Source organism: Hippoglossus hippoglossus, chromosome 19 (assembly GCF_009819705.1).
Source record: "Hippoglossus hippoglossus isolate fHipHip1 chromosome 19, fHipHip1.pri, whole genome shotgun sequence".
Taxonomy (NCBI): domain Eukaryota; kingdom Metazoa; phylum Chordata; class Actinopteri; order Pleuronectiformes; family Pleuronectidae; genus Hippoglossus; species Hippoglossus hippoglossus.
The window spans coordinates 2,091,423-2,107,372 of record NC_047169.1 but is presented as its reverse complement, the minus strand read 5'-3'; the positions used below and the strand labels follow the sequence as shown (position 1 = coordinate 2,107,372).

Here is a 15,950-nt window from a genome sequence, read left to right as displayed (position 1 = left end):
CCCCCACGACCCTCAACAGGAGAAGTAGTCTAGATAATAGATGGATGGATGTACTAAGTTTATTTGTCATATATTTTCATCTGTACTGTGTTTTCAGGTCGTTTTTGCTTTTGCTCCACTACATGTTTACAATGTGTGTTTTTTTATAAGAAATATGAAATAAGAATCGTGAATGTCTCTGATCAGCTGGCTCCAGCACTCCCCCGACCTTTAAAGCGAGAGACGATGTCTTGTAGCGTTTGACTCCAGCTCTATTTATTCTGACACCATGCGATGTTGTGTTTCCAGGTATTACCAGTCCACCAAGTCGTCAGGACTGTCCAGCAACCTGCAGCCGACAGGGGCCAAGGCCGACCACCTCAGGGAGGAGATGGAGGAGGCAGCCAACCGCATGGAGATCTGTCGAGTCAGTCTTCACTTTTACTTTGAATCAAATAAAATAAAATGATTAAATATAGGGTCAGATCAGAGTCAGGGAAAGACTTTGTACTACATAGGTCTCACAGTTCAAGCTTTATGTTTCTGACTTTTCACGAGACCGATCCTCAGGTTTTCAGTCGTCGCAGCAGAGAGAAGCTCACAGGTGAAACTAACAGGATCAATGCTGTCTCAGCTGTGTGAACAACACAGCTCCCTGGAGCTCGTCATTAAACTCATTCAGGCTTTTTAATGTTTCAGATATGAGTCCTGTGTCTTTCTCATGCTCTTATACTCTTCTCCCTCCAGGATCAGTTATCGGCAGACATGTACAGTTTTGTGGCCAAAGAAATTGACTATGCAAGCTACTTCCAGACAGTAAGTGCAGCGTCCCTGCAGACTGCGACACGAGGGAAGCAAAGAAATGCTCCTCGTCTTCGTCTTCGTCACGTCTCTCTCTCTCTCTTTCCGTCTCTGTGTGTAGCTGATAGAAGTCCAGGCCGAGTACCACAGGAAGTCATTAGAGCTGCTTCAGAGTGTTCTGCCGCAGATCAAAGCTCATCAGGGTGAGTCGGAGACACACACACACACACACACACACATACACACACATACACACACACACACACACACACACACACACACACACACACACACACACACGCACACACACACACACACACAGGATTGTGACTCTTCGATGTGCTGCACTTATCACAGCAGGTTTATATCCATAGCTGCTCTCAGACTCTCTCCTCACATTATCCACAGGGGCTGAACGTAAGAACACTCAGTTGTTCCGAACAATTTCCAGAGTTTCTCCCGCCCAGTCCCCAGGGAGTAACTTCACGGTACTTCGCTGCGTACTTCGTCTTCTACGTGTTTGGCTCCTCTTCTTCATCCTGAGATATTTGTTTCACGTCCGTCACGGGTTAGAAGCGTCATCAACACGCCCCCTCGCTCACTTTATATATATTTTCCAGATATTTTACGAGGGGGCTGCAGGAAAAGTTCCAGAAAGTGTTTGGGCTGTGAGAACCGCAGCTAATTAACAGATGTGTTTATGAGGAAGTCATTTGTTTAAGTGCAGGATTAATTACATTTACTGAGCAAAATATAAGTGCAGCACCGAATAAGAGTTTACACCAAAGAATTTGAGCAGAAACCAGAGAAACTCGACTACAACTCTGACTCTTAAACACACGGAGCCGGAGCAGATGTTTAATTTCACGTTAAAATGGAAATTCAAGTGTCGTCCTGCTTCTTTTAAAATCTGCATGAACGACACATTTCAAACCACCAGCGTCTTTTCACCGGAGCCAGAAGACGCTGTGTTCATGTTCTGTGGGTCCACACATCGCACATGATAAATATCTGTCACCCAGGAAATTCATTCTCTGTGTGTTTTGGTCAGTTTCTGCAGCGGCAGAGCTGCTAATGTGTGCGTTGTGCCGCTGTGCATGTTTATGAGTGTAACTCTGTGTGTGTGTGTGTGTGTGTTTGACAGAGACCTGGGTGGAGAAGCCGTGCTATGGGAAACCATTAGAGGAGCACTTAGCGCTCAGCGGGAGAGATATTGCCTTCCCCATCGAGGCCTGTGTCACTATGCTGCTGGAGTGTGGCATGCAGGAGGAGGTCAGACTCACACACACACACACACACACACATACATACACAAACACACAGACACACACACACACACACACACACACACACACTAATAACTAAAGGGCAAACTGTATCTAATGAGGTCAATGCTACAGTTACATTTCTACAAAGCACTTTGACTTTGACTCTGTGTGATTAGTGTGTGATGGTGAGAAATCCTCTGATGTCCATGGAGCTTCACTGGACCCAGTTCAAAATGATTCCCATTAACAAATCAAAACTAAGTTTATGAAAGAGGTTATTTCCTTTCTAATTTTCCTTTTTTTATAAATTGCATGTAAAGTAAAGTAAATTCAATCCCATTAATGTAGTTGAATTTGGACGTTGGGAGTAATTGATTCCCGACGTTAAAGGAAACTCACATTGACCTGTTGGGCTGAACTGCTGCTGACTCAGCTCGTCACTCGTCTGCAGCGTGTCCCTCGAGTTGTGCAGACGCAGGTTTGGTTTCAGACGAGGACACAGAACGGAGCGGATCTACAACCCGCTGCTATCACTGCAATATAAATCTACTGATACATGAAGGAGGGTCAATAACAGCTGATCTTATCTTATCCAAATGTGTTTGTGCATCTGGACCAAAAAACAAGAGAAAGCAGCTGAGCTTTCTTCCTGTAAAGAGTATTTTTACTTCAGTAGTATTTCAATGTGGTATTTCTACGTGGTGGCAGCGCTGGTTTTTACTCCGTCTGACTCGTCCGCACGTTGTGTCGCAGGGTTTGTTCCGAATCGCCCCCTCCGCCTCCAAACTGAAGAAGCTGAAGGCGTCTTTGGACTGCGGCGTGCTGGACGTGCAGGAGTACTCCGCAGACCCGCACGCCATCGCAGGTGAGCGCCCCGCAACACACACCTGAGCTCCTGAATGGGAATATGAGCCTGTGCTGCTGAGACAGTTACTTCAGTTTTTGGGGGGGGAATAAACAGAATCCACGAGAGTAAATCCCTGATATATTTTAATCCCTGTCGCTGTTTGTATTTATTCCTCCTGCACACATTTCTAATTCCGCTCGTCAGCCTCAGCGGTGAATCAAGCTTCATTTGAGCGTGTTGTGTAAGATCCACATGAGAGGATTGTTTCAGACCTGGTTCGGGTTCAGCTGCCGTGAGACCGTCAGCAGCCAACTGCTCTTTTTTTATAAAGTATTCAGTAGATAACTGGGATTAGCGTCAGACACATTCTCCGTCTTGTGCAGCGAAAAGCAGAATCAGTTTTCTTGGATTCTTTCTGTTGTCGTCACTGATCGGTTTTTTAAATCCAACCCGTGATGGAGCAGCAGAGAAAGACAGAAAAGCTCTCGAGCTCTGATGAAGCTGTTATTGATTTTTTTTGCTCGTCTGTACTGAAGCTCGCTGTCAGATGAAAACATGGTTTCTCCAATATAACATCTTTTCATATCTGTAGCTTAAGAATATGTTCTCGAAATTTCTAAAACAAGTCCTGACTCGTGTTTGTTCATTTGACTTGAGAACAACAGGATCTTATTCTGAAAGAACTTGAATGAATGAATGAATAAATTAGTTGAAAACCAGAATAATCTAAACAAAACTCTCTGTGTGATCATTATTATCTGAGAAGCTTTGTTTTTTAGATTTTATGATCTCATTAATATTTTTTAGCAACTCAGCAAGTCATGTCTGTCCCTTTTCTTGAAAACGCGATATCTCAGAAACGACGTGAGGCAATTTCTTCGGATGACTTTGACCTGAGGATGAAGTTGTAGTAATTTGTTTGTCAAAGGTCAAAGGTCAAGGTCACTGAGGCCTTAAAGCAACTGTTTCTGCACTGCTGCCCCCTGACGGGCAGATTTGATGAATAAACAGGCGTGTGGGTGTTCCTAATAAACTGCTCAGTGTGAGACCCACCTCCTCTATCACAACAAGACCAAACAAAATGGAGAAATGATTTCCCCCCCCCCCCCCATGGTTGGAGCAGAACTTGTGGGTGGAAGTGTAATTCTCAGCGACGGATGACTGGGCTTCTCTCCGACATGTCTCCTCTCTCTGGTCGGCTGCGTTCGTTTCCCCCAGAGACTCGTGGGACGGAAGACAAACAAAACCAAGTCAGGGCTTCCCTCAGTGGGAGACAGCTGCTGTCATTCTGTCTGCGTGTGTGTGTGTGTGTGTGTGTGTGTGTGTGTGTGTGTGTGTGTGTGTGTGTGTGTGTGTGTGTGTGTGTGTGTGTGTGTGTGTGTCTACGTGCACGTCAGTCTGTGTATTTACAGGCATGTTGTGTGTGCGATCGGTGCTAAACACATTAGATACCAGGAATTATTTTGAAACCACAGCAGGTTCCCTCTGGTTTGATGCGTCTGCAGCGAAGAGCCAACTGATTATAACCGAGGCTGAATGGAAGATGAACGCCTACACGCCAGATTCCCCTCCGCCGCCGCCGCCGCCGCCGCCAACGCCCCCGCCCCCCAGTGGGACAGGCTCACAAATTAGATTTCCAGTTGGAGCTAACTCAGTTGAACACGGGCTCATCGTGGGAGGGATGTGGCCACGACTGTGATTCATTTGTCTTCCTGCACATGCTCCAGTAAACACTACTGACGACTGACTGGTTTAATAACGGGACTTACTGTATTCCTCCTGATGGGTTAAAAAAAAATTACATCTCCAAGTTTTGTGGTTTTAAAGTTAATCTGAAATTGACCCTGAGGACGTTTTAATGAGTCTGACAGATTTAACAGATGTTGGCTCATCTCTCTCAACAACAATCTGAATATCCGTGCTGCTTGATGAAGAGATGTTCTCTCTTCTTCCTCCACACGGACGCTGACCCCCCCCCCCCCCCTGCTGTGAACCCTGTATATCACATGGACCTGATTCTGTATGGAGTCGTTAATATGCCAATCAGATCACAGCAGGTTTATCATCATCCTGCTCATGTGCATATGGATATTTCCCCGCTGGTCGTCATATAGACGCCTCGAGCTCCTGCTGACACATCTGCATTATATCTTCATTGGTGTTCATCATGGTTTCCTGTTGATCTCTGCAGGGGCCCTGAAGTCGTACCTGCGGGAGCTGCCTGAGCCTCTGATGACCTTTGAACTCTACAACGACTGGATCCAGGCCTCCAAGTGAGGATCTGTTCAGTATCATGTTGTTGTTCCAGCCTTTTCCAACTTTGTCTTTAGCTTTTATTTATTTATCTCTCTGTCTTCTCTGTCGTTCTGCAGCATTCAAGATCAAGACAAGAGGCTTCAGGCTCTTCTCAGCGCCTGTGAGAAACTCCCCCCCCAACAACAACAACTTTAAGTGAGTCACTGTTTCCATGTTTCCCTCCTGACATCGTCAACCAGCGAAAATAATCCAGTTCATCTCAATAATACAGTTCATCTCTCATGGTTTAATAAACTTGAGGCATGTGTATAAGTTTATGACCTTTTTTATTATTTCATGAAGTCATTGCTTAGTGAATATCTGTTTGCTGCAGCGGTTGAATTAACCTCTTATCACAAAAAACTTTTATTGTGGTTGAAGAAAGAGAATCATTGGCTTTTCTTCTTAGTCTCTGTTTGCTTCCTCAAATCTGAATAAATCCGTCTGAGCTTCCATCAGTTGACTCGTCCATGAAAACACATCGACCTCTATGTGAACCAGTGCTGGGGGGGGGGGTCGGAGAGCTGGATATCTGCTGAAGAACTCGTCTCGTGATCCAAAGGAAAGAAACGAGGGGAGGCCCAGTGAGGAGGAGGAAAGAAGAAGAGGAAAGAAGAAGAAGAGCGAGACACTGCAGCACTTGTCAGTGTCATCATGGAATCGCACAAATAGGGCGCGTTTCCTCTCGGAGAGTCGTCCTCTGAGAAGACCTGTCCGACCCGTCCAGATGATCTGTGCTCGAGCTGCCGGATGTTCACTCAGCTGTGGTCGGGCCCACGATGAGTCATCCAGCTCAGCTGCGTGCACAGAGCCACAGAAACCCACTGGCCCGTTTCTGTCTCAGAGCTGTTTACTGGAATAATGTGATTCAGCTCAGTTTGGGTCACGAAGACACGATGAGAGCAAACTGTTCTGTTTCAAGCTGCTCACTGTTTATCTGTTGTTATATATATTATATATATATATATATATATATATATATATATATATATATATATACTTGAGGAAGGAAACTTCACCTGAATCAACAAGTGCTTTTATTCCTCTGCGCCGCCGACACCCAGATTGTCCGTCCATCCTATTCCTGTGAACATGTTCTCCTTGAGGGGATTTCTTCAAATCTGGCACAAACATTCAGTTGGACTCAAAGATGAACTGATTAAACTTGGTCGAAGGTCAAAGGTCAAGGTCACGTTGATCCTCAGACACTTTGGACAGATCAGTGTCGGGTTAACGTTGAAGTTATAAGTGTTTGAATTCATGTGTCTGTTGTTTTACAGGTATTTGATCAAATTTCTCTTCAAACTGACGAGTACCAGTACCAGGATGAGAACAAGATGACACCCGGAAACATCGCGATAGTCCTCGGACCAAACCTGCTCTGGATGCACAACGACGGGTAAGACAGATGACATCTTCATATAAGAAACATCTTTCTTGTGTTTCTGTGCCAGCGACACGGAGGCATTAGGTTTTCATGGTTGTCCTGACTCTTATGAACACGATATCTCAAGAAGGCCTTAAAGGTATTTCCTTAGATTATGTACAAACGTTCAGTCGGACTCACAGATGAACTGATTCGAATTTGGAGGTCAAAGGTCAAGTTAGTGTTGATCTCCTGTTCGTCTGAGCTCATACGAACAAAATAAAAGTATGTAGACTAAAACTGCACTGGTTGGCACCTAACCACAGGGGGTAATTCTATTATTCTATTATTCTATTTGAAAGCAGTGGATGTATCAGACTGACAGAGAAGAGGGGAAACTGTCTCTCGACTCCAAACTCATTTTCCTCAGTGGAAAATCTGAGCTGCCGGTCGTTGTGATGCTCAAAGTTCCACAGTGCTGTTAACAAAAGGACCAGTGGGCACAAGTCCAACACATTTCCATTTTGAGGAGGCTGAAGGACGCTCGCTTTATGTCTCTGTGTAAATCTCTCTGACTCTTTATCCCTCTCGGACTTTTAATTAGTATTTTCAATAGGCCACATTCCTGAAATGGTTTTAATCTCCTCGCGTCTGCAGCATCGTGAAAATGTCTTAATTGCAGCCCGAGCATAAATCCTCCAGATCCAGACGGTGACTTTTCTCCGTCATAAAAATGAAGTCTGTGTCTCGTCTGTCCTCCGTCTGCTGCAGCAACATCACGGAGATGATGACAACAGTTTCCCTGCAAATCGTGGGCATCATCGAGCCGGTCATCCAGCACGCCGACTGGTTCTTCCCCGGAGGTGAGGAGAGAAAGAATTTACAAGAGGAAGCAGACTGTGTGCATTTTATTTGAGACACTACAACAAGACTTACGCTGTTTCTCTTTCTTAGAAATCGAGTTCAACGTCACAGGGAACTACGGGAGCCCTGTCCACACCAACCACAACGCTAACTACAGCCTGATGCCGTCTCCGGACTTGGATCAGATGGAACGCAAACAGAACGACCAGAGCCGGCGGCCGCTCAGCGTCGCCACGGACAACATGATGCTGGAGTTCTATAAGAAAGACGGGTACGATTCTCCTCTTGGGTATTTGGCTTTTTTTATTTTCAAAAATACTTAACCCCAATTTCCACTGGTGTCACAGCTATGAAGCAGCAACTGCAGATGTTTTAGTTTGACGTGAGGGACGTGCAGCAGAGATTTGCGGGACATGTGAGGTAGAAGAATTCCCCACTGATGACGCAAGTTTCGTGTGAGTAGTGACCTCAGGGAGCAGCTCAGTTTCACAACAGACAGGATGTGGCGTCTTTCTCTGCGACACCTGCCCCGAGTTTCTTCAAGCCCCCCCCCCCCCCCCCCCGACGTCTGGGTGTGAAGTGAGAAACAGAGAGAAACGAGGTCAGGGAGGAGTCAGACAGACGGAGCGAGAGATGACATTTAGTCTGTGACATGAGGAACCTGACAGACTGAGAGCTGTGGAGGAGGATTAGCCAAACAGCAGTTAGTCACTTTCTCCTTTTTCTCTGTGTCTCTTTGAGGCTTTAATACCCCCCCCCCCCCCCCTCGCTCTTATTAGACCCTGAGTGGTCTGAGCCGTCTGCAGCTCAGGAACCACGAGTGGCCCGGCTAATGAAACCCAGACGGGTGCGTGCTGGGTCCGATCGATAGAGCTCAACTTTCAACATCCAGCGCTCCTCACGACCAGGGTCTGGCTGTGAAAGCTCTCTATGTACAACAGATTTCAGATTTAGGAAATGAATGAAAAATGTGCTGCATAAACTTCATAGGATTTTTTGGGGGGCCGACGGCTAAGCTGATATTACGGAGCAATCTCCTAAGATGTTATCAAACCTTTGACGTGACAAAGAAATGTATTTGAGGTTTGATATTTAACAATTTAACCATAAACTTATACTTAACTAACATAACTGAAATAAGTAAGTCGTGATTTTAGGCTTGATACCACACTGATGATTCCTTCATGTCTGTGAATCATGTCTGTGGAGTTTACATGTAAATGAAATGTTCCTGTTCGTCCCTGCAGCTGCAGGAAACCTTCCACATGTGTCCCCGTGTCTTTGGGACATTCTCTGGAATCCATTAGGGAGAGTTTGACCTAATTAAGACTAAATGGAACAGTCATTTTCTCTGTGGGTTTGGTCGTCGCACGTTTCACGCCACAGCTCGCTCTCCTCGATACTCTCAGCGTGAGGCCCCCCCCCCCCCCCGTCACTCTGCTGCTCCCCCGTCTCTGCTCTTGTCTCAGAAGTCGATCCGTCCCAAGTTGCTGCTTAGCTTTGATAATGATGCTGTTGACGAGCCTGCGGAGACTTCCGTGTCGTCCGTGACCTTTGACCTCACTTGTGCTTGTCTCTGTTCTAACACTGCAGCATTAGGAAGATACAAAGGTACAGTATGTGGTTCCTCTTCCTCCATCATCAGTCACTTCATCGTCTGTCTCAGCTGCACGTTGACAGGAGCAGTGTGTGTGTGTGTGTGTGTGTGTGTGTGTGTGTGTGTGTGTGTGTGTGTGTGTGTGTGTGTGTGTGTGTGTGTGTGTGTGTGTGTGTGTGTGTGCGTGTGTGCGTGTGTGTGTGTGACAGAGTGGAGCGGACACTTGAACAAAGCAGCTCTTTCTTTCTGTGTTTACATAAGAAGCATCTTCTCAGTTTCTGGCAGCGGACGGACTCGTTGAGCCGGTGAACACAGAAGCCTCTTGTTGCTTCGTCTTGGCCCGACTGCATAGTTCAGCTACTTCCTGTTTGTCCCGTCACAATAATGGAACAGTTAGAAAAAGCCTGGAAACAGGTTAGAAACAGTTAGTCTGGCTCTGTCCAAAGGAAACGAGAATTCACCTTCCAGCACCAGAACCAGAGTCACATCGGGTCTGGCACCGAATGCTCCATGAAACCAAAACTCTCTTTTGTACACAACTTCCAAATGTGTGAGTTTGTGTCTTTCAGAGATGCTGATGGGTGGATTGTATCTTTTCTTTGGACCGGCGTTCATGCTAAGCTAAGCTAATCAGCCTCATAAGAGTGGAATTGATCTCATGTCACTACTCGTGTCGAACTGTCTAACTTGTTCTAACATTCCCAGTGTTCCCGTCCATTTCCTCCGATCTGCTCTGATCTTACAGTTATTTCAGGTTGTGATATTTCAGGTTGTGATATTTCAGGTTGTGATATTTCAGGTTGTGATATTTCAGGTTGTGATATTTCAGGTTGTGATATTTCAGGTTGTGATATTTCCCGTCGCTCACACGTGAGATAACGTTGATTCTGACTGTTTCCTGCTGAGGCCCATGAGCAGATCAGGCCTCTACAGGTGGATCCCAGTGAGGTTAGAGGCTGATCCAGGGTCAGTGCTGGTGTAGATGACAGGGAGGCGGATCCTCTTTCAGCTGCGGTCAGGGTGTGGAAACTTGACACCCCCCCCCACCACCCACGACCCACTCAACCTCACGCCCTCCCTCCCTCTGCATCTCTGTCCCACTGCAGCATGGGAGTCAGGGTGATGGATACCACTTGGGTGTCGCGCAGGGGCTCGTCGTCCGCGCGTAAAAGCGCCTCCACGCCACCGAGCGTGCACCCCCCCTACCCGCCCACTGACGCGCTCACCCCCGAGCAACAAGGGGAAATGTGCGTCTCCCCCTCCCCCATCCCTCCTCCCACTAGCAGTGACCGAGCCAGGTAAGGCTGTTGTGCCTCATCCTCCTGTTTCACCCCCCCCCCCCGTCTCTCACACACGCCTCCCACCCGCTGCTGCTGCTCCTCGCCACGTGCGCTGCTGCGGCCTGCGACTGACGCCAGAACGGCGAATGATCTTGTCTGTTGCTGCCCACCCCTCCATGAAATACTCATCCTCTCACCTCGTCCCCCCCCCCCCCCCCCCCCCCCCCCCCCCCCCCCCCCCCCCCCCCCCCCCCCCCCCCCCCCCCCGTCATCGTCTGGGATGAAGCATGTCATTTCAAACTGTGTGTTCGCTCTTTAAGTTTCTAATGTTTCCTCTTTTAATGATTCCTCATCCTTGAATGTGTACGAGTCGTTCAGAGTTAACTTTATGCCCGAGTGGCGACGCTGAAGATCTCGCTTCTCTTCAGGCTGCTTCGTGTGTCACAAAACAAAACGCAGAAAAAGTTGGGAAAAGTTCATCCACAGTTCAGCAGAAGTGGTTCATTGCTGCATGTGCATGTTCTGTCTTTGTATTTTGTTTTTGCCGATAGTCCGAGCATCATTAGCAGCATCACAGTCCATTGTCGCAAGGCCCTGCAATGGATGAGGTGACTTCTCTGTTCTATTTCATTGTTGTAATTTGAACTCCAGAGGTTTTCATGTCTTTTCCTCTCCTCCCTCCCAACACCTCACCTGATCTCCTCCCTCACGATGGAACAAACCTGAACCTGCACATCCCACTTCTCCTCAGAAACTAACGTGTTCATCCACTTTAACAGCGTTTCAGCCTCTGGAGACTCAGCTCACTTCCCCATGAAACCTTCATATTTTTATCATTGCAGCTCGGATGATGCATCTTCCAATTGGTCGGAGTCCTGTTACGCCTACCCCTCCCCCGAGGAGGAGAGGCCGCCTCCCCCTTACCCCTCTTCCTCATCCTCTTCCTCCTCCTCTTGCTCGTCCTTCTCACTCCCTCACCACCATTTCTACGCCCGAGCACCTCCGGGTATGCGTCCCGTCGCTCCCAGCCCTGAATCCGTGCCTCCCGGCCCGTCCCCTCCCCCCCGCCGCTCCGGCTACAGCCCACCCCCACCCCCCCACTCTCTTTGCCCGTCCCCTCAGCAGCTTGACGTCAACTCCAACCCCAAACCCAGCTCCCTGCACCTCCCCAAACAGGCCTCCCTGTCCGATGCTCCGCATGCGTCCCTTTCCGAAACGAATGGCTCCACCCTTTACATCAAACCCCCGCTCGTTCTTACTCGTCACGACCTGTTCCTGGGCTCCCCCAAACCCCCCAACACCCCCCTGTCCGCCCCCCCTCCGTGGGCAGCCTGTGCCTGTAGCCGAGAGCGAGGAGCCAAGCCGACTAGGTAAATACAAACCCTGCTGAACTCACTATTAACACACAAACGGGGACCAGAGACGAGAGAGGGATGAGATGAGGGGAGAAGAGGATGAGGGGGATTAAGACGCTTCCAACAACCCGACTCTCTCTCACTAATTCCCTCGGTTTTGTACCCGTCAGTCATGGAAGTCAATGCGCTTCAGGAATTCCATTATCAGATCCATGTTTAATTTAATAGGCATGTATGCAATCCATAACTTTCAGTGTTGCCAGGATATTCAGGAGCCGGTTGCCAGGCAACAAGGGAGATTCAAAGCTTTTTTCCGTGAATACCATTATAACAGTGGGCGTTAATGAGTCATGCCAGTGGGCCCAGTCAACCCTGAGCGGCAGACTGCAGGCTCAGACCTCGAATATGAACAGAAACAACAGATCAGTGTTTGTTGGAGTGAAATCATCTGCATGGCTCCACCCCGACGCTAAATCCCAGCAGCTTCATTCATCCGCTGTGGCTCATCTGCTGAGTGGGAGGGCGTCCGTCCGTCAGTCCGTGTGAACTGGTTCCGTCTTGACCTTCAGGCCCCTTCCTCCAATTGGCATTCACGCTGCACTGCTCTGTCCAATAAGGAAAATCCATTAAGCCATCAGGGTTTATTTGGGATTGTTTGAGCTGCTTCTGCTGCACCACCACAGAGACGACGGTCGCTCGGCGTGTCATCGAACCGCGGCTGCTCTCGTTCGTGGAAACCGGGTTGATAAATTATGAAGTGGGTTTGCACGCAGCTGTAATTTGTGTATGTGTGTGTTGGTTCTTCTCTCCTCAGCACCCTGAAGAACAAGGAGCTGTCTCCAGTGATCGGACAGAAGGGATTCCAAGGAACAGTGACCCCTGGAGGACAGTCGCAGCACTCCGAGCACAGCCCTCACTCCCTGAGGAGAGGTGATAAGAGTGTGACTGTGTGGCTTCACTGCAAAGGCCTGAACGTCCAACCTTCACGTTATTCAACCTGTAACGTTTTGTCTTTCATTGGTTTGCTAAAGTTCCAGCTTCTGGCGTCTCAGAGCCTTTTTCACACACGTCTTGTTTTGTGAATATCCTTTAAAATTTCAAATGCCACAACATCGGTCTCGGTCTGAGCCGAATGCTGCCGGATCGACATGAAGGAGCACAAAGGTTAAATAAACAGATTCAAAGCAAAACTCCTGAGATAAGATGAGACCAGATACACAAAGATAAGAAAAGATGGGATAAGATAAGATTGTAGCTGCATCGTATCTTATATGATGGAGATCTGTTTTATTTTCCTTGTGTCCACAGCAAAGAAACTGGCCCCGATCCCGCCCAAGGTCCCGTACTGCCAGTCAGGAGCCATGTCCGACCAGTCGACGGGTCAGCCGTCTCCAGTCAGCTTGTCGCCCACCCCTCCCAGCACCCCCTCCCCGTACGGCTTCAGCTACCCCCAGGGATACGCCACCATCGGCTCCCCGTGTCAGGCCCAGATGGCCTCCACCCCGTCTCTGTCCTCTCCGCCCTCGCTGGCCGGGACTCTGACGAAGGCCAGGCCGACCCCGAAGCCGCCGCGGCAGAGACCCAGCTTACCTCCTCCCCAGCCCCCCTCCACACCCGGCTCCAGTCCGCAGCCTCTGGACACGTCACCGGGTCTCCTGGACGGTTTGTCTCCTGGGGAGAGCATGTCCACAGGTAATGGAACGGATGACAGCTCGTGTGTGATTTCTGCTGTAGCTCAATGATTTCCACATAAAACACAGCAGCTTTCACAAGAAACCTGATACCAGTCAATGGATTTAACACTAAATAACCACAGAACTTTACATTGCTTTGTGTTTATTGGATTGTCCGCTCACCACTGCACAGATATTTATGTCAATAGTTTTTCTTCCCCTCCACATCGTCGGTTCTAATCCTGTTTCCTTCCTGTCGACTGCTCTCATTGTCTCACCTGCAGCGGTATGAGGCGACAGGTTCAGTGTGATTCTATGTGTGAGAGAAACTTTTAGGGTAAGCAGGCATTTTCCGTGTCAAAGCCTCACCTCCCCTCTCCCCTCCTCCTCCACCCCTGCGATCCAGACCCTTCACGGGGGAGCGACGCTGCCAGTAGACGCAGACTTTGGGATCAGGCCAACATCTGATTCGCAGCCTTGCGTCTGTGGCAGCCTCGCTCCCGATGCCACCTGCTCATCACACCGATCCCAACACCAGCTTCCCTTCGCCGTTGCATGGTGGCTGAGAGCGATGCATGGCTTTTCTGTCCGGTCTGAACAGACCAGGGTGGACGCCTTTATTCCACACCCCTCCCACCCCAGGCTTTCACAGTCACTGCCCCCCCCCCTCACACTCCCACTCCACTCCACAATGTTGTGCCTCACCGCCCCCTGCTGTTCAGTCAGCGCCCCCTGCCTGTGCACGTCGCCCATCACACGTGTTGCACTGTGGATCTGTCGTCATTCTCACCCAAGCTGCACCAGTTGTTCATCACGAGTGTCACTAGTGTGTTAGTAACATGGTCTGAATCAGGTGTGAACGTCAGTGATGCACGATTTCATATAAATGACATAAAATCTTTTTAATTAAATGTTTTATTTCCATCCCCATGTTTGCAGTTTATCAAGGTGAAGCTGTGTAAAGTTTTATTGTTACAGATTGTCCTCCACTGATTTCACAAGTTTTGTTTACTGATCAGATTTATTGTCTCACTGGGGAGAAATAGTCTGAGAGCAGGGAATGAAGATGTGACTGGTGCATTGTGGGAGTTATTGGAATTGACTCAATCTCCACATGCTTTATATAACTAAAGTAAGTTGTATAGTATGTTGTCGTTTATACATTTAGTCTGCGGCTGGTTTTTAATGGTTAAGAGAAATCGTACTGCAACAGCGTCCAATGATATTTTAGACATTTGACAACTTCTAAGTTCCCATCGACACCTTGGAGATGACCAGATGTTGTCAGGCAACATCTGTCAGACCTCAACAACGATCCCGGTTCAACATCTGGTGTAACGACTGAATCCAGCAGGTTTCAGAATGACACGTCCGCATCCTTTTGTTGTGCATCTGATTTATTGTCCTGCTCCCTCGTCGTGCATATCTGATCCCTTCATACCGTCACACTGCTGTGGAGCCCTGACGCCTCATGTGTGGAACATCTGGAACCATCCGTCTTCACTTAACAACACTAACAGTATCTTTTTGTTTTCTCTGCCAGATTCTCTCTGCAACTTGGACATCCCCGTCATTGACATGGAGCTGGACGGTATTTTTGACTTGCCCCACATCTCCCCCTTCAGGAACTCGGTGGCGCTGCTCGGTTTGACCAAAGCCAGAGCCGAGTCGGAGGAGGAGTCTGAGAGCACAGTGCTATGATGACTCCTCCCACTGTTCCCTCTGACACGCCCCCCGCTCCTCCACCGTGTCACTCAACTCATTGACCTTTCACCTCTGCAGCTGGAACTCGCTGTCGCTCCTCATCACAACTCGATCCGGCAGAATAAAAACACAATAAGGTGATCTCCATTCCCACAACCCCCCCGAGGTGTTAGACATGAAGCAGAGCAGGGGGGCGTTTGACATTTTATGATTGGTTTATTTTTTATTTAATCATGTTTTATGTTTGTTTTTGCCTTATTTGATCGACTTGCAATATTGCCTTTAACTTCCCACACGAGACAGGAAGCAGCTGCCAGGAGGAGCGAGCTCCTCTCTGCTGCTGCGCCTGTTTCTCGTGAGGAAGAGCAACACGGTACTGTACATCTGTCCTGCCGACACCCGGCTTCTCTCTGCTTTCTCCCCCCTTCATTCCTCAGGGGTGTCGGCATGCAACCCCCGAGTCTCTGTCCCACCTGAGTGTTCACTGTGAGCGTGCCAGTGTGTGTGTGTGTGTGTGTGTGTGTGTGTGTGTGTGTGTGTGTGTGTGTGTGTGAGTGTGTTGTGATTGCTAATCGTATTATATGACGTTGCACAGTTGGTGTCGTGGAGCATAAACAGGAATGCATGTTTTAGACGTTTAGGAAAATAAGCACCAGGTTGCAAAGAGGTTGAGTCTCGCTTCTCTCTGTATTTACACTCAATCAGAATATCAACCGCTGAATATTTATTGTTTATACTGTACAATTTCCAGAGTTTATGACTTGATTAACATTGTAAATCCACTCAGATCATATTTTGTATCCACTGCAGAGCTATAAAGACGCCACCTTCCTCAGATAGAATATAACGGACGCTGTCACGGAGCAAGTATATAAAACAAACCCCTGAAAAAATGACAAACTCCCCGTGATTACTCATCAT

General features: G+C 48.2%; 1 protein-coding gene across 1 annotated transcript in view; it reads left to right on the top strand.

Annotated features, from left to right (window-relative positions):
• Positions 1-15,950, top strand: part of LOC117752797 (rho GTPase-activating protein 44-like) — a 46,403-nt gene extending 30,453 nt beyond the window's left edge. The window contains 18 exon segments of the mRNA XM_034570413.1: positions 289-406; positions 727-795; positions 902-983; positions 1,925-2,052; positions 2,802-2,913; positions 5,087-5,168; positions 5,268-5,324; positions 5,326-5,346; positions 6,471-6,504; positions 6,507-6,589; positions 7,328-7,419; positions 7,511-7,709; positions 9,014-9,031; positions 10,124-10,315; positions 11,140-11,667; positions 12,467-12,582; positions 12,961-13,344; positions 14,869-15,950. Of these exon segments, the coding sequence (XP_034426304.1) occupies positions 289-406; positions 727-795; positions 902-983; positions 1,925-2,052; positions 2,802-2,913; positions 5,087-5,168; positions 5,268-5,324; positions 5,326-5,346; positions 6,471-6,504; positions 6,507-6,589; positions 7,328-7,419; positions 7,511-7,709; positions 9,014-9,031; positions 10,124-10,315; positions 11,140-11,667; positions 12,467-12,582; positions 12,961-13,344; positions 14,869-15,026 (2,473 nt within the window). The 3' untranslated portion in view covers positions 15,027-15,950.